The following is a 20883-nucleotide window of genomic DNA, read 5'->3' as shown; positions in this document are numbered from 1 at the left end:
AGGTGTACAGACAAATCCACAGCTGTTATCCTACTAGAGTTCCTGTGTCTTTCAGTGGAATCTGTTTTGCAGCAACTGGAAACTTCACTGTTCTTATTGTTGTTTTCTTTTTTTTTTTTCTGCTCCTGGAGCTTGAACTCTGAAGTTGGGCTCTGTTTCTGAGTTTTGTTTTGTTCAAGGCTAGAGCTCTTACCATTTGAACCACACCTCCACTTCTAGCCTTTTTGGTAGTTAATTTGGTATGAGTCTCGGGGGCTTTCCTGCCTAGGCTGGCTTTGAACAGCGATCCTTAAATCTCAGCCTTCTGAGTAGCTAAGGTTACAGGTATGAATCCCTGGCATACAGCAGAACTTCACATTTGTGTTTTGTGTGTGGGTTTACCGGTACTGAGCTTGAACTCAGGACCTGATGCTGCCCACTAGCTTTTACTCCCAAGGCTGTTGCTCTTGTCACTTGAGCCACATCTCTACTTACAATATTTTGGTGGTTAATTGGAGATAAGTGTCATGGACTTTCTTACCCAGCCTGACTTCAAACTTGAAGCCAGCCCTGGATCTGAGCCTCCTGATTGGCAACAGTGACAGGCACGAGCTATTATTGTTCAACTATGGTTGCTCTTTTTTTGGTAAGTCACATGCTAGGAGGCCAGTTTGAGTTGGTTCCCACTAAGATCTTTATGATGCTCTGGGACTTTCCAACTTACATTGAAACCCAGGCAATAGGTTGGAGTCCCAGGCAAGAAAGTGAGCCATGCCCCTGACCACTCATAATCTTGGCTTCAGCTAGATGGCCCACCACAAAGAGTCTGGCCTGTTCAAAGAGCCCCTCTTGCTGGGGTCCATCAAATCTCCTGTTCATTCATTCATTTATTTATGTATTTATTTATTTGCCAGTCCTGGGGCTTGAACTTGGGGCCTGGGCTCTGTCCTGAGCCTCTTTGTGCTCAATGCTAGCGCTCTACCACTTGAGCCACAGCACCACTTCCAGCTTTGTCTGTGTATGTGGTACTGAGGAATTAAACCCAGGGCTTCATGCATGCTAGGCAAGCACTCTGCCACTAAGCCACATTCCCAGCCCTCCATTCATTTATGGTACCTACACTGAGCTGGATCCTTTAAGATCTGGAGGTGTGTACAGAAACAACACAGGACTTGTCCACTCCACAGGTATTTGTTACCCCACAATTTTTTTTCCCCTGTACTAGTGCTTGATTCTAGTGCTTGATATCAGGGCCTTGAACTCTCACTTTTTTTTTTTTTTTTTTTTTTTTTGTCAGCCTGACCTCTGGGCCTGGGCATTGTCCCTAAGCTCTTCAGCTTAAGACTACTATCCTATTCCTGGAGCCATGGTGACACTTCCAGTTTTCTAATCTCATGGACTTTAGTGCCTAGGCTGACTTTGAACTCAGATCCTCAGATCTCAGCCTCCTGAGTAGCTAGTATTACAAGAGTGACCACCTAAACTGTTTTTTTTTTTTTTTTTTTTTTTTTTTTTTTTTTTTTGCCAGTCTTGGGCTTGAGCCTAGGGCAGTACTGTCCTTAGACTTTCTCAAGGCTAGAGCTCTACCACTTGAGCCTCAGCACCACTTCCGGCTTTTTTTCTATGTATGTAGTACTGAGGAATCGAACCTGGGTCTTTGTGCATGCTAGACAAGCACTCTACCATTAGGCCAAACTCCTGGCCCCTCATTTAGCTTTTTTGCTCCTGTCTGAGTGCTCTACCACTGGAGCCACACTTCTAGTGTAGCCTTTAAATGGTTAATTGTAGATGAGAATCTGGTGACCTTCTCTGCTCAAGATGACTTTGAACCTCCATCCTCAGATCTCAGCTCCCAAAGAGTAAGGATTACACGTGTGAACCAGTGGTGTTGGACGTCACAGTCTCTTCTTATTGCCTCCACTGTTCTTATGTCCAATCAACAAAGATTTATTTCACTGGTTTGTCTAACATTGTTCATTGTGGGGGAGAGACAGAGCTGTTTGAACTTTATTAGTGGGTTGGACCAGGGAAGGGACTGTAGGAAAGTATTGGTGGTGTCTGAGAAAAGGGGGTTCTATCTAGCGTTCTTCCAGGTTCTAGCCTTTCATTTTACAAGTTCTGCTTCTGTCAGCAGACCACTAATAGCAGTGCAAAATAATTCTGGCCTGTGGAGTTGCAAATTAATTCTGTCCACATCAAAAACAACTCCTTCAGCTAGTAAAAGCTAGTTTTGTGCTTATTTGCATATTTTTTTCCACATTTGTTTCTATGGTCCTTTAGTCCATAGAAATTTGCCTTTCTGACTTCTCTTGTGGACAGATGATAACATCTGCTTGATTCCCTCATTCAATTTATAAAATAATTTTTTTTAATTTCACTTTCTTTTCTCTCTTTCTTTCTTTTTTTTTTTTTTTTTTTTTTGCCAGTTCAGGGCTTGAGCTCAGGGCCTGAGCACTGTCCTTGGACTTTCTCAAGGCTAGAGCTCTACCACTTGAGCCTCAGCACCACTTCCAGCTTTTTGCTATGTATGTGGAGTACCAAGGAATTGAACCCGGGTCTTCGTGCATGCTAGGCAAGCACTTTAACCACTAGGCCAAACTCCCGGCCCCTTTTCTCTCTTTCTTTTTCTTTTCTTTTCTTCTCTTTTCTTTTCTTTCGTCCATCGTGGGGCTTGAACTCTGATCCTGGCGCTGTCCCTGAGCTCTTCTGCTCAAGGCTATGGCCTACCCCTGAGCCACAGTTGCACTTCCAGTTTTCTAGTGATTAATTGGAGATAAGAGTCTCAGGTTTGGGGCCGGGAGTTTGGCCTAGTGGTAGAGTGCTTGCCTAGCATGCACGAAGACCCAGGTTCGATTCCTTGGTACCACATAAATAGGAAAAAAAAAGCTGGAAGTGGTGCTGAGGCTCAAGGGGCACAGCGCTAGAGTTGAGAAAAGTCCAAGGACAGTGCTTAGGCCCTGAGCTCAAGCCCAGGACTGGCAAAAAAAAAAAAAAGAGTCTCAGGTTCTTTAGTCCTTTGAACAGCTATCCTCAAATTTCAGCCTCTTTTGTAGCTAGGATTACAGGCATTAGCCACTGCATCCAGTTCCTTAAATTTCACTTTATTTTTTTGTATTGGTACAGTGGCTTGAACTCAGAGCCTAGGTACTGTCTCTGAGTTTTTCATTCAAGCCTAGTGCTCTGCCATTTGAGCCACAGTTCTACTTCTAGCTGGCTTTTAGTGCTTAATTGGAGAGAAGAGTCTTAATAACTTTCTTGCCTAGTGAGCTTTGAACACTGATCCTCAAATCTCAGACTCCTGAGTAAGATTACAGACATGAGGTGCTTGGCTTAAGAGTTATAAAATAATTTGTGTGTGTGTGTGTGTGTGTGTGTGTGTGTGTGTGTGTATGTATGTGTGTGTGTGTGTGTGACCTGAATTTAAGGCTTGAATTTAAGGCCTGGGGGCTGTCACTGAGTTTTTGTACTCAAGGCTGCAGCACTACCACTTGAGCCATAGTACTACTCCCTGCCTTGTGGAGATGTGAATGAACCAAAATCCTCAAATTTCACCTTCCTGAGTAGCTAGGATTTAAAGGGGCTAGGGTTTTTAGGGGTGCGTCACTGGCACTCTGCTAAGAATTATATTTAATGAACTCATTTCACAGATTTGGAGAATCATAACTGACATTTTGGGGGCAAGTAGAAGTATCCTTCCACTAAATTAAGTGTGTACTTAGTTGATGATGGCTTAATACGTTATACAGAAAATAAAGGAGAAAGCCACTTAATATGTTATAAAGAAAATAAAGGAGAAGGCCACTAATTAAGTGTGTATTGAGTTGATAATGGCTTAATGTTATAGAGAAAATAAAGGAGAAAGCCAGTGGCATAAATTTGTAATCCTAACAACTCAGGAAGCTGAGATCGGGGGTTATGGGTCAAAGCCAGCCCAGGCAGGAGAGTCCTTGAGACTCTTATCTCCAAATAACTGCCAAAAAGATGGGAGTGGAGCTGGGACTCAAATGATAAGAGCACTATCTTTGAATGAAAAAGCTCAGGGACCGTGTCAAAGACCTGAGTTCAAGTCCTGGGACAAGTACCAAGAAAAAAGAAAAGCAAGGGAGTGTAGAAGGAAGCTGGATATTACTTTAGAAATGGTGGTCTGAAAATCTAGGAAAGGCCATTCAGGATAAAAATGCTGAAAGACGGCTGTAATCCTAGCTACAAGATATGCAGATCCCAGTTCAAAGTCTGCTGGAGCAGTAAAGTCCACGAGACTTACCTCTAACCACCAAAAAGTAAGAAGTAGAGCTGTGGTTCATGTGGTAGAGCTCTAGCCTGGAGGCCTCAGGAGCAGTGCCCAGGCCCTGAATTTAGGCCCCAAGACCAACATGCGCACACACACACACGAAATGCTTTTTCTGACATTCTGCACTAGCTGGGTGTCTTAAATTTTATCTGGGACCAGCCCACTTGCGAAGAAATACGGGATACAAGCCTTGTGAGATTACTCTGTGGGTTGCCAGAGGCAGCGCGGGGCCCGGCCTTGGGGGGGCGTGGCCAAGAGGGGCCTGAGCCCTGGTGTGGGCGTGGCCACGCCGGGACCCGCCCAGGTCACGTGCCGCCGCGTCGGCAGCTCCGGAGCGCGCCTGGCGGCGACTGCAGCAGCAGCTTTACGGGTCTGTGGCGGCTGCGGGACTGTAACGGGGCCGGGCGGATGGCGGCGACGGCTGTGGCGGCGGGGAGCGGGCCCGCGGCGGGGGCCGAGTCGGCGGAGGGGCCCCCGGGGCCGGCGGCGGCGCTGGAGCTGTGGCTCAGTGAGTGGCGGGGCCGCCCCTAGGTGAACGGGGAGGGGGGTGGGGGGACGGGCCCCACGCGCGGCGTCGCCTCCCGCCGCCTGCCGGGGCCTGGCCTCGGGGGGCGACGGTGCGGGAAGGCGTCGCCCCAGGTTTCCCCTCCCCCCCCTCACTCTTGGGGGGGCAGTGCCGAACGTCCAGCGGCTGCTTTTGTGCCCAGCGCCGTGCAGCCATTGTTAGCCCTGACTGCGACCCCCAGACGTCCACCGAGCCAGCCCGGTCTCCGGGCGGTGGAGCGGGGGCGCCCAGTCTGCCCGCGGACACGGCCTCTGGCCGCCCGCGAGAGGGAGATCTTGATCTGGTTGCAGCCTCCTCCGTGCCTTTCCTTCGCCCAGTCTCGTCCGTGTGCTCCGGGGAGCTTGGCGGCGCTCCCGGGGGGGTGGGGTGGGGTGGGGTTCTTCCCGCACCCCTCCACCACTGCGGAATCAGGGCGTGAGGGGGGGCTCACGACGGCGCCCCTCGCCGGAGGCCCTGCAGGGTGCCCGGGTTAACGGGCAGGGGGAGGGGCGCGAGCTCGGCCCGGGCTGTTTACCTGGGGATTGTCCCGGTTGATGGAGAGGACGGTGGAACCCCTGCCCCCCCCTCCCCCGCCACAGACAGAGGACGAGAAAATGGGGGACACTCCGGCGTGGGGAACAAGTTGATCAGTGGCCTGGGGTTTGCAGAGCCTCCGACCGAATCTGGAGGGCACTGCGGGTGGTGTGCTAATCTGCTAATTGGGTGGGATAGGTAGGGTCTGGGGGTGAGCCACCAAAGGGAGTTTCTATGTGCCATCGAGGAGAAGCTGTTGGGAGTTTCTAGCTGGAGATTCTCATCCTGTAAGCTTGACAGGCACATGTCCACCGTGGTTTAGCTTTGCTGGCTCGGACTTGGTGAGATTTTGGAAGATGGCTCTTGGTAGTCCTGGGGCTGCATCAGAACAAAGGCAATGGGAAGGAGAGTAGAAAGGATTTGCAGACGGTATCAACAGCCTAGGGGCTCTCCTCAGTGGAGGAATGTAGGGTGGATCCCAAGTTTTGGGGCTCATGGATAATGAGGAGGAGGTGATTTATGAGAAAACAGTTGAGTGGGTTAGAAAGGAATGCTGCAGGCATTGGGCTGCTCCTAGACAGAGAGAGAGAGGATAGGAGAGTGCAGGAATTATGTCTGCCAGCCAGTTTGCTCAGTGAGAATGTTACATGTGAAGAAGAGCTGAGGTTTTGGAGGTGCATCCCCAAGAACCTCAACATTGAAGGCCACAGATGGGAAGAATAGCCTGGAAACTCAAGAGGCTGAAGAAGAGTCCCGGGGAAGATTGAAGAGTGACAAATTACACAGCTCCTAAAGGAGAGCTGTTTGAGGGTAGTTTTATTGTTTAGAAATGAAAAGGGAATTTTGAATTCTTCAGGTAAAAGGTTACTAATGGAAGATATTATTTGAGTTAACTGATAGACAGAGGCTGTGTTTATGGAATAACAACCAAGTTTGTTGGTGTTATAACACCGCTGACCATGACTGCCCATAGAGAGGTTCCTTTAGCCCCAGCTTTTGGGGTAGTATATTTCAAAGCTGCGTGTTTTTTCTAGCTTGTTTTTCCACCTCCCTGTCCCCCACTCCCTTCTTCATGGTTCTGGGGATTGGACTCAGCTTTGAGCTTGCCGGGCAAGTGAGAGCTTGAGTTATATATACCTCCAGCCCCCTCCCCCCCACTTTTTTTTTCCACTTTTCAGGTAAAGTATAGTCCTGGCTATCTTCCAGAAAGTCAGGAAAGGCTAGAATTATTTTTCATGTGAATTTTTCAAAAGTTGGCAACTACTTTGAGTCATAACTTAGTACTTTAGATGTTTTCTTCTCACTCAGTGAAGGTCAGGCAGAATAAATCTACAAGTAGGATGTGGTATGTGGCCTTAAAATTTATTTAAAAAGGGTCAGGAGTGTGGCCTAGTGGTAGAGTGCTTGCCTAGCATGTATGGAGCTCTGGGTTCGATTCCCAGGTATCACATATAGAGAAAAAGCCAGAAGCGGTGCTGTGGCTCAAGTGGTAGAGTGCTAGTCTTAAGAAAGAAAGCTCAACAACAGTGCCCAGGCCCTGAGTTCAAACCTTGGCCCCTCCCCCCAAAAATTGTGGGTGCTGGAGTTTGAACTTAGGGGCTTTCATGCTCAGTTCGATTTCTTGCTCATGGCTGGTGCTCTACCACTTGAACCATGCCTTAAGCCTAGCTATTTGCAGGTTAATTGGAGAGACAGGGAGTCTCCTGAATTGGTCTCCCTGGGCTGGCTTCAAACTGTATTCCTTTAGATCTCAGCCTCCTGAAAAGGGAGGATTACAGATGCAAGCCATATGGCCTTTTTCATGGTGCTTTCAGGGAAAGAGGAGAGAAGGCAGCTAGTGAGAATCTAGAAGCAGAAGAGAGGAGGTAGTCCCCACTTTGGACTGGTGGTCCTTCAGTAAGGGAACTGGCTCTCTTGGGAGGTGCTGGGGGATGTCACAGTCAAAGCAGGAAGCCTGACAATCTGTCAGAAAGGAAAGGCAGCTTTTGTCTCTGAGTGTCTGGGGAGGGAGATAAAGGTGACTGCTCATGCAAGCTAGTTTGTCACTTCAGTAGGCGGGGCTGGTAAGAGAAGCAAAAGGGAACCCTCCTGAGAAGGCTAAGCCTTTGTGCTCTTGACATGCTGGGTTAATAATAGTGTATGGTGGTGGGTTGTCCCCAACACTACACAATGTTTAGCCACATCCCTGGCCTGGACTCCAACAGGACGATTCCTGCCCAGTCCTGACAGCCAACTTCTGTCTTCTGTTGCCAGATTTCTAGGGGAAAGGAGTTGGAGAATCTCTATAGACACTTTCCCCTGCTGAGGGTCTGGGCACTGTCTGTCTGTTCTACCATTTGAGCCTTACCTCCACTTCTGCTTTTTGGTGGATAGAGATAAGAGTATAATGGACTTTCCTGCCTAAGCTGGCTTTGAACCATGACCCTTTATTTAGTAGCTAGGCTTATAAGGGTGAGACATGGGCAGACTGCTAGACTGATTTTTTTTTTAATTTAGTTTTTTTTTTTTTTTTAATTTATTTTGCCAGTCCTGGGCTTGAGCTCAGGGCTTGAGCACTGTCCTTGGACTTTCTCAAGGCTAGAGCTCTACCACTTGAGTCTCAGCACCACTTCTGGCTTTTTTCTATGTATGTGGTACCAAGAAATCGAACCCAGGTCTTCCTGCATGTTGGGCAAGCACTCTACCACTAGGCCAAACTTCTGGCCTTAGACCAAGATTTTTGTTGGTCGACTTGGGGTCTTTAAGTGTTTGCCCTGGCTTCTTACAGCCTCCTAAGTAGTTAAGATTAAAAGTGTGAGACATTGCACTGTGCCTGCCCAGTGCTGGTACTGGAACTTGAACTCAGGGCCTCATAACTCCCATTTAACTTTACACTCAAGGCTGGTGCTCTAGTACTTTTAGCTATACTGTTATTTCTGGCTTTTTGCTGGATAAATTAGAATTAGGAGTAGAGGATTTGACTGCCTAGGCTGGCTTCAAACCACAATCCTCAGATCTCAGTCTCCTGAGTAGCCAGGATTGTAGGAGTGAGCCACTAGCTTCTGGCTTAAACTGTGTCTTTAAGGTGAACATGGAGACTGATATTTTCCCCTTAGAGTTGTTGGGAAGATCAAAGTTAATACACATGAAGCACTTAAAATATTGCCTTTCTGTGGTACCAGTATAAGATGATAGATACATTTAGTAAGCCAAACGAAAGGCCCACCATTAGGACTAAGTTCAATCCATGAGCTCCTTTTTGGCACCAAGATTATTTTCTTGATTTTTTTTTTTTTCCTACTTTGCTATACTGCCAGCAGAAGTAATGGATTTGAGAAAGCTACAGCTCTTCCTGCTTGTTGATCCAGCTTAGGCTGCAGGTCCATTTTGGAATCTGATGACCTGGAATATGAATTACAAAGGTTTTCAGACCAAGAGTGGGATGGAGACAGCGATCTCTAGAATGGGAGGTAGGGCTGAATAATTTCCCAAGACTAAGCTTTCAAAAGGCAAACAGCAGCTTTTGTGCATTCTGCTCTTCAGCTTACCTCCCCACACAGTGTATTTGATTATTGACCTGTGTGGTTTTGCATGTGCTTTCCTGACTTCTGTTAATGGAAAACCCTGTGGGCTCATTGTGTGGATGTCTGTAGTTCATTTCTGAAGCTCCTTGCTAGAGGAGTCTTAATTGTTGACTCAAACTTGCTAAGCAGGTGCTCTACCACTTGAGCCACACTGCCAACCTTGTTTATTTTTTGAATAGTCCTTCTCTTTTGCTTTCTGCATAACAGGGGTGACAGGCCTGGGCTATTAGACCAAGATTTTTTTTTTTTTTTTTTTGGTTCCAGTCCTGGGGCTTGAACTCAGGGCCTGAGCACTATCCTTGGGCTTTTTCCTCAAAGCTAGCACTCTGCCACTTGAGCCACAACACCACTTCTGGCTTTTTCTATGTATGTAGAATCCAACCCGGATCTTCGTGCATGCTAGGCAAGCACTCTACCACTAAGCCAAACTCCTGGCCCTGACCAAAATTTTTGTTGGTTGACTTGGGGTCTTAAGTATTTGCCCTGGCTGGCCTCAAAATGAGATTCTACTGATCTCATCCTCCTAAGTAGTTAAGATTAAAGGTGTGAGACATTGCACTGTGCCTGCCCAGGTATGTGTACGTATGCTTATGCATGCATGCATGGGACTTCAGGTCGGGGCCTTGTTCTCTCTCAGCTCATGACTGGCACTCTACCATTTGAGCCATGTTTCCAGTCCAGCATTTTGCTGGTTAAGTGGAGATGGGAGTCTTTTCTGCCTTGGCTAGTTTCAAACCTCTAGATTTCACCTCCGCCTCCTAAGCAGTAGGATCGATTTTGGTTATGAGCCACTGGTGTGAGCTTTGGGTACTATTTTTTTTTTTTTTTTTTTGCCAGTCCTGGGACTTGAACTGAGGGTCTGAGCAGTGTCCTTGGACTTTCTCAAGGCTAGATCCAGCACCACTTCCAGCTTTTTCTATATATGTGGTACCGAGGAATCAAACCCCAGCATTCATGCATACTAGGCAAGCGCGTTAACCACTAGGCAAAACTCCCAGCCCATGGATACTATTTTTAGGAGATTTGGTCCCTTTGGCCTCCAAATATGGGTTCTGGCTTTAATAGTGCTGTTAGAAGAGTAACTTAATAAAAACGGAGCTTAGAGTAAATCTTGTCTTCCTTCTGCCTGGTGATAGATCCCATCTTCCTCCAGCTCTTATTCCTCCCTAGGGTTTCATGGCGGTCTAGGTTTCTGTCTATTTACACACTGAGCTTCTCTAGGCTGAGCTCCGGAATCCAGCAGAGAACCTTCCCATGGGTCTCCTTGGGGTATCATGTATGCTGAATTGTTGGCTGCTGGGCACCCATGGGAAGGGCCCCCTGAAGGCAACTGAGTGGTCTCCCCAACTTCAGGGTTTCCCTTGCCAGCACCCGCAGTTACTGGGGTCAGGGTCATGACTCTTGGCCAGTGCTTGGCAGCTGCTGTTATCACTGGATGTAGGAGGTTAGTGAAGTTTCCTTTTAGCTATAGGGTCCATGACCTCGATCACAGAATAAGAATTTCCAGACAAGTCACAATGACAAGAAAACTTGACAGCTTTATTGAGTATATAAATGAACAGGCAGTCGGACAAATAGACAAAAGGCAGACAAACAGAAGGTCAGGGCGCAATGACAAAGTGTGAGTGATTCCATAGGGAAATAGAGAAGCCAGGAGACATAGAGAGGCACAGGGACAGAGAAGTGGGTGGGGGGAGAGAGAGAAAGAGAGGAGAGAGGAGATTGAGTGAGCAGCATGAGGGAGAGGGTGGCACCCAGAGAGACAGAGAGGAGAGATACAAAGAGCAAAGCACAGAGCCACCCATCCTTAGGCTGCTGGGGAATTTATTTATAGGGCAGAGGCAGGAGGTCTGGCTTGCTCTAACCACACCTGTGTTTTTTTCTTGAGTTTCCTCATAAGAATGCTATGAAAGCAGGTGCTTACCCTTGGGAAAAAGGGGTACCCTGCAGTCTGCATTTTGGGGCATCCTGTCAGACAGTTGTTAATCCTTGGGTGAGAAATGCATCTCTCAGGAAGAGATACATCCTGTTATCTCTCTTTGAAGCAAAGATGCTCTTGTATGTTTCTAAACACCCTATTTCTGAGTTGCCTTTACCAGTAGTTTCCTTAACTTATCCTGTTTCATTTCCCCTAAAATCTCCTGTATTTGCTGTTAGCTGACTATATCTCATTTCCTTAGTCTATATGGCTTCATTTCCCTCAAAATGACTTTGGTCCTTTAATCTTAAGGGAAGTAGATGGACAGGCTTTAAGTTTGAGTCTTTGAGTCTCTGGCAGCCATTTACCATGCTTCATTTTCCCTAGGCTATCCTGCCTCGCTATGAGAAGATTCAGTTGTGAATCAGTCACTCTTAGGTGAGCTATTTCACTCCCAGTGAGAGTCTCAGCTGTTTTCTTAAAATGGCCAGCCCAGGAGCAGACTTGAAGTGAATCCTACAAAATGTTGTTTTTATGAAGTAAATCTGTGGTTGTCGTGTGGTTTGGGGCACCCCATGTCCTGCCCATGTGACTGCTCAGTCTGCTCTAGGACCTGGAGACTTCATAGTCATGGAGAGAGAAGGTGTCTTGTCACTTTCGTCCTGGCCCCTCAGAGTGGCGTCACAGAGCCTGGCCATCTGTTGGGCCTCTGGGGATCATTTTCTCTGGAGCTGCCTGAGGCCGCTGAACTAGTTTGAACACCCAGGATTATGTATTTGGAAACATGGTAACTGAAATAATAGTAGCTAGGCACAGTGGTGTAATCCTAGCTACTCAGGAGGCTAAGAGCTTAAGATTGCAGTTCAAAGCCAGCCTGGGCACTATGATGCCAGTGAGACTCTTATCTCCAGTTAATCACTTCTAGAAAACTAGAAGTGGAGCTGTGGCTCCAGGGACAGGGCAGTAAGTAGCCTTGAACTGAAGAGCTCAGAGACAGTGCCCAGGCCCAGAGTTCAAGTCCCATGGCCGGAAAAACAAGCAAACAAACAAACAAACAAAAAAAAAACCCCAAAACAAACCCTGAAATAGGGGGCTGGGAGTTTGCCCTGGTGGTACAGTGCTTGCCTAGCATTACAAAGACCTAGGTTTGGTTGCCTGGTACCACATACATAGAAAGAGGCGGTAGAGCACTAGCCTTGATAAAACCCAAGGACTGTGCTCAGGTGCTGAGTTCAAGCCCCAGGACTCGTTAAATAAATAAATAAATCTGAAATAGCAGCTGGGTGCCAGCAGCTCATGCCTATAATCTAGCTACTCATGCCTATAACCTAGCTGAGATCTGAGGATGTCAATTCAAAGCCAACCCAGGCAGAAAAGGCTGTGAGACTTCTTTGAGTGTCTGCGTGTACGCCTGGTCATGGAGGTTGAACCTGGGACCTGGGCACTGTCCCTGAGCTCTTTTGCTCAAGGTTAATGCTCTGCTACTTTGAGCCACAGCTCCACTTCCAGTTTTCTGCGAGTTAATTGAAGAGAAGAGTCTCATGGACTTTTCTGCCCAGCTGGCTTTGAGCTGTGATCCTCAGATCTCAGCCTTCTGATTAGCTAGAATTGTAGGCAAGAGCCACTAGCCCGGAGCAGAACTTGAACTTCCTTGCTTCAGTCTAGCACTTTGTCCCTTGAGCCACAGTTCTACTTCTGGCTTTTTTATTTTTATTTATTTTTTTTTCCTGGGCTGGATTTGGACCATAATCCTCAGATCTCAGCCTCCTGAGTAGCTAGGATTACAGGAATGAGCCCCTGGTGCTTGGCATTAAAAAAAAAAATTGGTATCACCCTTGAACTCAGGAACTCAAGCAATTGCTAGACATTCTTGTGTACCTGCCACTCTACCACTTCAGCCATGCCTCCAACGTAGTTTTTTCAGTTCATTACTTGGAGATGGAGTCTCTTGGGGTAACTTTGAACCATGATTCTTCACGTCTCATCCCCTTAAGTAGTCTGTTTTTGTAGGTATCTATTTATCAGATCCTTGTGATACAAGATCTAGCAAATTTAAAGGGAAAAAGAAACTACATCTTGTTTTGTAGGTGCTTTAGCTGGGCTTTTGCCTTGGCTAAAGGTTTGGAAATTGACTTAATCTCCCAGAGGTTTCTCCCTTTCTTTGTCCTTCTGGCCCTGGTCCTGGGTAAGCCTGGAGGAGGGGGGAGGGAGGCTGGGCCTGTAAGCTGGCCCTGCTTGCCTTGTTTTCTGTTGCCACGACCAATCATATGTGGTGGTTGGAATTCCATTCAGGTGTCAACCCTGACCTTGTCATGAACTTAGATGGTGTAGAATTACTTTTAAGTAAAACAGATTCTGAATGTGGATTGTTGCTTTGAATCATTTATTCAAATAGTTACTCATAGTCCCTGACTTAGAGTTTTTTGACTTGTTAGCATGTAAGCTCATGCAGAGTGGAGGCGGTGTATATTTTGTTCTACGAGGAAAGAGGGCCTTGTACTAAGCACTGGAAGAAATCTGTGCCTCTGTCTTCAAGGGTTGTGTTTCTTCAGCCATATAAGGCATGTATACCTGTTTTGGTTTTGGTGCTGGTACTGCTGTTTGAACTCAGGGCCTTGAGATCTCACTTGGCTTTTTACTTTTCAGGCTACCCTATACCACTTAGAGCCACACTTTCACTTCAGGCTTTTTGCTGGTTAATTGGAGATGAGTCTCTCATATTTGATTGTTTAGGCTGGCTTCAAACCTTGATCTTCAGATCTCAGCCTTCTGAGTAGCTAAGATTACAGGCCTGAGCCACCAGCACCCAGATGTGTAAGTGTTTTTTAATTGGAAAAGATGGAGACTCTCTTATATTGCAATAATAATTGCTTGAGCTATGGTGATATTGGGATTTGAATTCAGAGCTTGGCTTTTTTTTTTTTTTTTTTTTTACTTGCCAGTCCTGGGGCTTGAGCTCAGGGCCTGGGCGCTGTCCTTGGTTACTTTTTTTTTTTTGTCAGTTGTGGGGCTTGAACTCTGAAACTGGGCACTTATCTGAGCTTTTTAGCTTAAGGCTACCGCCCTACCTCTTGAGCCACCGCGCCACTTCTGGTTTTCTGGTGCTTAATTGGAGATAAGAGCCACACAGCTGGCCTTGAACTGTAAACCTCAGATCTCAGCCTCCTGTACAATTAAAGGCATGAGCCACCGTGCCGGGCTCCTTGGACACTTTTTTGCTCAAGGCTAGCACTCTGCCATATGAGCCACAGCACCACTTCTGGCTTTTTCTGTGTATGTGGTGCTGAAGAATCGAACCCAGGACTTTGTGCATGCTAGGCAAGCACTCTATCACTAGGCTACACTAATGGTCCCAAGACAAGCACCTGTGACACTCTTGTTTGGCTTTTTCACCCCAAGCTGGAGCTTTCTACTTGAGTCAAATTTCTACTTCTTTTGTGCCTGGACTTGGGCTAAGGGCCTGAGCACTGGCCTTGGGTTTTTTTTTTTTTTTTTTTTTTTCCTTCAAGGGTAGAGCTCTACAACTTGAGCCACAGCACCACTCCCAGCTTTTTTTTTTTTTTTTTTCCTGTGTATACGACACTGAGGAATCGAACCCGGGTTTTCATGAATGCTAGGCAAGCACTCTACCACTAGGCCAAACTCACAGTCCCTACTTCTGACTTTTTTCTGGTTAGTTGGCTAAAGGTCTCTTGAATTGGTCTGCCCAAGCTGGCTTTGAGCTGAGGTCCTTAGATTTTTAACCTCCTGAGTATGAGCTATTTTTTTCTTTTTTTTCCCTGCACTTTTGGTCCCAGGCATGTGTGGGCAAGTGGTCTACCACTGAGCTACATCCCCAAGTCCCTCCAGTCCTCTCTTTATTGGATACTTTTCTCCTTCTCTGTGACTGTGCTGGACACTTTAGACACTATCTACTTTAATCCCGTGACAGTCCCATGAGGGAGAGCCTGGGGACATTGTGACTGATGAGGGGTGGGGCTTGAGAGCCTCACTGTAACATGGGGGAGGGACAGATAAAATAGCAGAGTTTTAACTGGGCATCGGGACACATGCCTTTAGTCCTAGAGACTTGGGAGACTGAGACTGGGGCAACATTCATTTGGCAACAGGGAAACTGTCTCAAAAAAAAAAAAAACTGAGTTAAAAATAGCTTCTGTTTTGTGCTGTAGATTAAAAAAAGAAGTGGAGGAGGTGTTTTTGAAAGTGGGACATCTGAGTTGGGACCCAGATAGTAGTAGAGAGAAAGTTTTGAGACTTGGGCCAGTGGAGGGAGTACATGTGGGGTGTCTTTGCTCCCCTTTGTCAGTGGGTGTGGCCTTTGACTGGCTGTCCAGGCATGGGCACATGACTTGAGTATACCCCAAGTGCTTAACCTGCTTGACGACTTGAGTGTGGTTTCATCCTTGTGGTTAATTAATTAATTAATTTTGCCAGTCCTGGAGATCATGTAGCCATGATCTCTTGCATGTGGGATTTACCTTTAAAGCTCAGCCCCATTGAAGCTCAAGGCTGCTCTCTATCAGCCCAAAGGGGGAGAGCGGTCACTACACTGCTATTAAAATGACTCCTAGCTCAGTTCACTGAGTGCTGGTGACTCTACTGGGGGTGGGGGTTGGAGGGGTTCCAGGTCTCCCCAAAATGGCTGGGATATTACACTCATGTGCACACTTGGCCATCTTCAGTAAAGGTGTGTCATGTACCAGACGGGGTGCCTCATGATGGTGAGTACCACAGATCTGCTTCTGCCCCTATCAGCCTTCTGCCCACTCCAGTCTCCTCTAAGGGTAATGTCACAGCCCTCCACCCCCATGTTTATGCTTATGTGTGTGTTTATACATGTTTCCTTCATAGACAAAGCCACGGACCCAAGCGCATTGGAACAGGATTGGTCAGCTATCCAGAATTTCTGTGAGCAAGTAAACACCGACCCCAATGGGTAAGGTTACACACAAGCACAACTGACTGTCACCCATGCTGAGCACAGGCCTGGGTCTCTTGAGACTGACTAGTGAGCACTTGAGATCCTCTTCATTCATCCTCCCTCCCTCCCTCCCTCCCTTCCTTCCTTCCTTCCTTCCTTCCTTCCTTCCTTCCTTCCTTCCTTCCTTCCTTCCTTCCTTCCTTCCTTCCCCAGTCCTGGAACTTAAACTCAGGGCCTGGGCACTGTCCTTGAGCTTTTTCGAGGCTAGTGCTCTACCACTTAGTCACAGTACCACTTCCAGTTTTTTCTGTGTATGTGGTACCAAGGAATCAAACAGATTTAGGCCATACTCTCAGCCCCTTCACAGTGTTTTTCTAAAATCAGCAAATTCATGTTGCTTTTTGTTGTTGTTGTTTTTTGGGGGGGTGTCTATTTGGAGCTGAACTCAGGGCATAGGCCTCTGTCCCTGAGCTTTTTCTCTTAAGGCTTGAGCCAGTTAGGCTTTGATAATTAATTGGAGATAAGAGTCTAATGGGACTTGCTTTTCTCAACTGGCTTTGATCTATGATTATCATATTTCTGCCTGTTGAGTAGCTAAGATTATATGCTCCTGGTATCTGACTTCATTTTGCTTTTTTAAAAAGTAGTTTGTCCAGGGGCCAGTGACTCACCTATAATCCCAGCTACTCAGGGGCTGAGATCTGAGGATCACAGTTCAAAGCCAGCTTGAGCATTAAAGTCTATGAGACTCTTACCTTCACTTAACCACCAGAAAACATGAAGTGGCACTGTGGCTCAAATGGCAGAGCACTAGTCTTGAGCTGAAGAGCTCAGGAACAGTGCCCAGGCCCAGAGTTCCAGCCCCACAACCAACAACAGCAATAAGAAAAAAGAAAGTTGTTTGCAACTATTGATATTTATTTATTGAGCCCAGTGCCCCATGCATGTTAAGCATTCTCTCCACCACTTAGCCCCAGCTCAGCCCAGCCCAGGGTGAGGTTTTCTTGAGTTTGTTTCCAAAACCCCTGGAGAGACTGTGAGGAGTTGTCACTCACCCAGGTGCCCAGCTGTTCTGGAATGTGCCCTCACTCTGTTGACACTCTCTGTTCTACTGTTTACATAGCCACTGGGGTGGAACAGAGGGTACTGTGGTAGTTGTGGCTGGAGTTCTCGGGTAGGCTGATCAAGAGGAGGGTGGGCCTGGCAGAGGGAGACCTGGAAGGTTCACAACACAAGTGGGTGAGAGTTAGTCCCTGACTGGGGCATTGGAGAGCAGATGTTATATGCAGCATTATACCTCTGCTTTGGGATAATAGCTCCTGAAAAATAGGTGACTTTATCTACATGCAGCCAGACTGGTTAGTGCTCTCCTCTATGCCTTTCTTCCCTTTAGGCCAACCCATGCACCCTGGCTATTGGCCCACAAGATCCAGTCTCCACAAGAGAAGGAAGCTCTTTATGCCTTGACGGTAAGTCGATTGTTCCTCGGCCTTAGTCTTTCCTATCCCAGTGTTAGGAAGAAGCTAGGGGGTCTTTACCTCTGCCCCAGGCCTCTCTGTGCCATCTTTGTGTGCCATTGGAGCCTTTCAGCTTCACAGGCCTCTAACAACAGGCAGGAGTGTCCCTCAGATCTGTTTCTAGTGAGCTGCACTGAGAATGTTTTATTTCTGCTTGTTCTGGCAAGTAATAAGTAACAGAAATGAACAAAGTGGCTAGATGAGGGCCTTGGCCTGTGTGGGGAGGCAGCAGCTGCAGTACCATGCCTGGCTTTGGGCCCAGTGTTATACACAGGAACACTTATTTTGTTTTATGAAATAAAATGCTGTCCAATTCTAGAATTAGAAACAAAGCCAATTAATACCTTTGTTTTTGTTTTTGGTCACCCATGGGGCTTGAACTCAAGGTCTGGAATTGTCCCTGAGCCTTTCTGCTCAAGGCTAGCACTCTGCCAGTTTGAGTCATACCTTTATTTCTCAGTTTTCTGCTGGTTAATTACAGATGAGAGTCTTGTAGACTTTCCTACCCCAGTGGGCTTTGAACCTTCATCTACAGTTCTCCACTTGCTGAGTAGCTAGGATTATAGGCATAAGCCTCCCCAATTAATATCTTTTTTTTTTTTTTTTTTTTTTTTTTTTTTGCCACTCCTGGGCTTGAGCTCAGGGCTTGAGCACTGTCCTTGGACTTTTCTCAAGGCTAGAGCTCTACCACTTGAGCCTCAGCACCACTTCTGGCTTTTTGCTATGTATGTGGGGTACCGAGGAATCGAACCCGGGTCTTCATGCATGCTAGGCAAGCACTAGGCCTAACTCCCGGCCCCCCAATTAATATCTTAAAAAAAAAAAAGTTGGAGATACGGTGACTGAGGATAGATTGGGTTACAAAGTGAGACCCTCTGTCTAAAAGGAAAAAACAACAACAAAAAGCTGACACTGGTGGCTCACACCTGTAATCTTAGCTATTTAAGAAGCTGAGATTTGAGGATCAAGGTTTGAAGCCAGCCTAAGCTAACAGACTTGAGAGACTTATCACCAATTAACCACCAAAAAACCTGAAGTAGAAGTATAGCACAAATGGCAGCATATCAACCTTGAGCCAAAAAAAAAAAAAAAAAAAAGAAACAGTCACCAAGCCCTAGGTTCAAGTTTTAGTGATGCATAAAGAGAAAAACAACACCCCAGATTGGACATTTGAAGAACCAGAGGCCAGTCAGGATCAGCTTGTTGTGTCCACCTCTGGGGAGAACATGATTCTCATCCCATAGTCACCTGCTTAGAAGTCCTCTTGAGTGAGATAGCCTCAGGATGGACCCTCTTCCAACCCACTAAGCTACTTCCTGGACTCAGCTGGCATTTGCCTCTTGATTCAAGGATCAAGCATCCGTGGTGGGCTTGCCGGGGGTGGGGGAGCTGTGACGCTTTTGGAGGAGTGAGCTATACCATATGTTACCCCGTGCTCCTTAGCAAAAGGTGAGTCCTAGAGCCACTGGCTTTCCCTCACTGGGGACCCATGTCCTCAGGTGCTGGAGACCTGCATGAACCACTGTGGAGAGAAGTTCCATAATGAGGTGGCCAAGTTCCGCTTCCTGAATGAGCTGATCAAGGTGTTGTCTCCAAAGGTGAGTGCCCAGGATTTGGCCTCTGTTGCCCCCTACTTTCAAGGTCCTGTGGCTGCACAGAGCAGTGTCCACGCATGTGCAGTACCTCCCTGCTACAGCAGGAAGAAGTCCAGCACGGGTGTGCTGTTTCCTCTGCAAGGTGTGGGGATATGGTCCTGCTTGTCAGCTGCCCCTGCCCCTTATTAGTTAGCATTTCCTTATTTCCCCCTTGAAAGTGGCCACCTATTTTGGAGTTGTGTGCCACCAGCTTGGAGGCCTGAAGTTCTGGTAGAGATCCTGTGAGCTTAGGTATGATTAAGTGTCCTGTTGCCTCCAGCCTCGTCCTCTACACAATTTCTCCTTCATCTGTCAGCCTGGCCACTCCCACAGAATCATCAATTGAGCCCTGACTCTGGAGCCAGCAATTCTCTGATCCATTGCAGTTGACTTCAAGCCCTGTGTGGGGTTACATGTTGTACCTATACCCTGCACATTAAGAGCTCACTGTACATTAAGTGCTTCGGGTGCCAACCCTGAGCTTTGGCATCTAGTAAGCAGGCATTTGTGCACCACTCATTACCACCTGCCTCCTTGTATAGCTCACTGGAGTCACAGACAGCTCACAGGAAGGCACTCTGCTTTTTTTCCTTTCTCTTTTTTGTGCTAGACTTAGGGCTTAAATTCACTATCCTTGAGCTCTTGCTCAAGGGTAGCACTATACCACTTGAACCACAGTACCATGTCTAATTTTTTTCCCTCAGTGGTTAATTGGAGATAAGAGTCTCAGATTTTCTTGCCCAGAGTGGCTTTGAACTAAGATCCTCAGATTTTAGCCTCCTGAGTAGCTAGGATTACAGGTGTGATCTACCATCACCGGTTGGCATTTTTTTTCATTTTTTATTGTAATTAATAAAAGGGTTACATGATATTTGCCATATAGAAGGTGCATTAATTCACATACATTGATACTCTTTCACATGTCTTGGTGCCTTTTACCCTCCCCCACACCCCCAACCTGTTGGCATTTTGCTTCATCATCAAGTGTAGGAATGGACGTGACCCTCATGGGCACCCTGTACCCACTTTGGGATCTGTGCTTGTGCCCTCCTGGAGTGGCATAGCTCACCAGGCAGTGAGCTCTCCAGACCTGCTGGCTTTGTGTTTCTCTCAAACTGTTATGAAACAGGACTGCGGAAGTCCTTGCCTGCCTGCTGGAATGCTGCCTCCAGCATACACACACACACACACACACACACACACAGAGGAGTGCACAAAGGCCAAGGAATCAGGCTAAAACATTCTACCTATCTAATGCTGTGGCTAGTCTTTGGTGACTATTGAAGCACCCCATGAAGAATCATTACTGTAAACTCAGCTACAACCCAAGGAGACTTGTTTGAAATAACAAAACACCATTATCACTGAGGAAATGCCACAAGGTTTTTGTTTTTGTGCCAGTCCCAGGCTTAAGCTTAGGACTGGACTTTTCTCAAAGTTAGAGCTTTAGCACTTGAGCCTCAGCACCACTTCTGACTTTTTTCTATGTATGTGGTACCGAGGAATTGAACCCGGGTCTTTGTGCATGCTAGGCAAACACTCTACCACTAGGCCAAACTCCCTGCCTCCCCCCCCCCCACATTTTTTAAAGATTCTATCCTTAGTCAAAAATGACTATTCCAGTGTTGTAGATGGGCTGTAGCCTGGCTTGAATGTGGAACAATTCATACTCTGGACCTCAGGAGTACCTCTTGGCTGGGAATGATAGCCAGGTGGTCTCAGGGCCTTCTACTCTCTGTCTCCTTCCTCCTCAGTACCTGGGCGCATGGGCCACAGAAAAAGTGAAAGGTCGTGTCATCGAGATCCTCTTCAGTTGGACTGTCTGGTTTCCTGAGGACATCAAGATCCGAGATGCCTATCAGATGCTGAAGAAGCAAGGTCCAGCTGTGTTCCTAAGGCCCTCTGCCCTCTCTTTGTAGGCGTCGTATATGGAAAGGGACCATTTTGTGGAGGACAATAGGGACCAAGTTAACAAGCCGGTA

General features: G+C 47.0%; 1 protein-coding gene across 1 annotated transcript in view; it reads left to right on the top strand.

Annotated features, from left to right (window-relative positions):
* Positions 1-4625: 4625 nt before the first annotated feature.
* Gga2 (golgi associated, gamma adaptin ear containing, ARF binding protein 2) overlaps positions 4626-20883 on the top strand; it is a 31327-nt gene continuing 15069 nt past the window's right edge. Inside the window, exons 1-5 of the mRNA XM_090357839.1 lie at positions 4626-4778; positions 15681-15765; positions 17144-17219; positions 18767-18865; positions 20656-20779. Of these exons, the coding sequence (XP_090213965.1) occupies positions 4679-4778; positions 15681-15765; positions 17144-17219; positions 18767-18865; positions 20656-20779 (484 nt within the window). The 5' untranslated portion in view covers positions 4626-4678. The remainder of the gene's footprint in view (positions 4779-15680; positions 15766-17143; positions 17220-18766; positions 18866-20655; positions 20780-20883) is intronic.

Source organism: Megascapheus bottae, chromosome 25 (assembly GCF_031878675.1).
Source record: "Megascapheus bottae isolate mThoBot1 chromosome 25, mThoBot2.hap1, whole genome shotgun sequence".
Taxonomy (NCBI): domain Eukaryota; kingdom Metazoa; phylum Chordata; class Mammalia; order Rodentia; family Geomyidae; genus Megascapheus; species Megascapheus bottae.
Note: the sequence above shows the minus strand (reverse complement) of the source record. Positions and strands in the feature narration are given on the sequence as shown.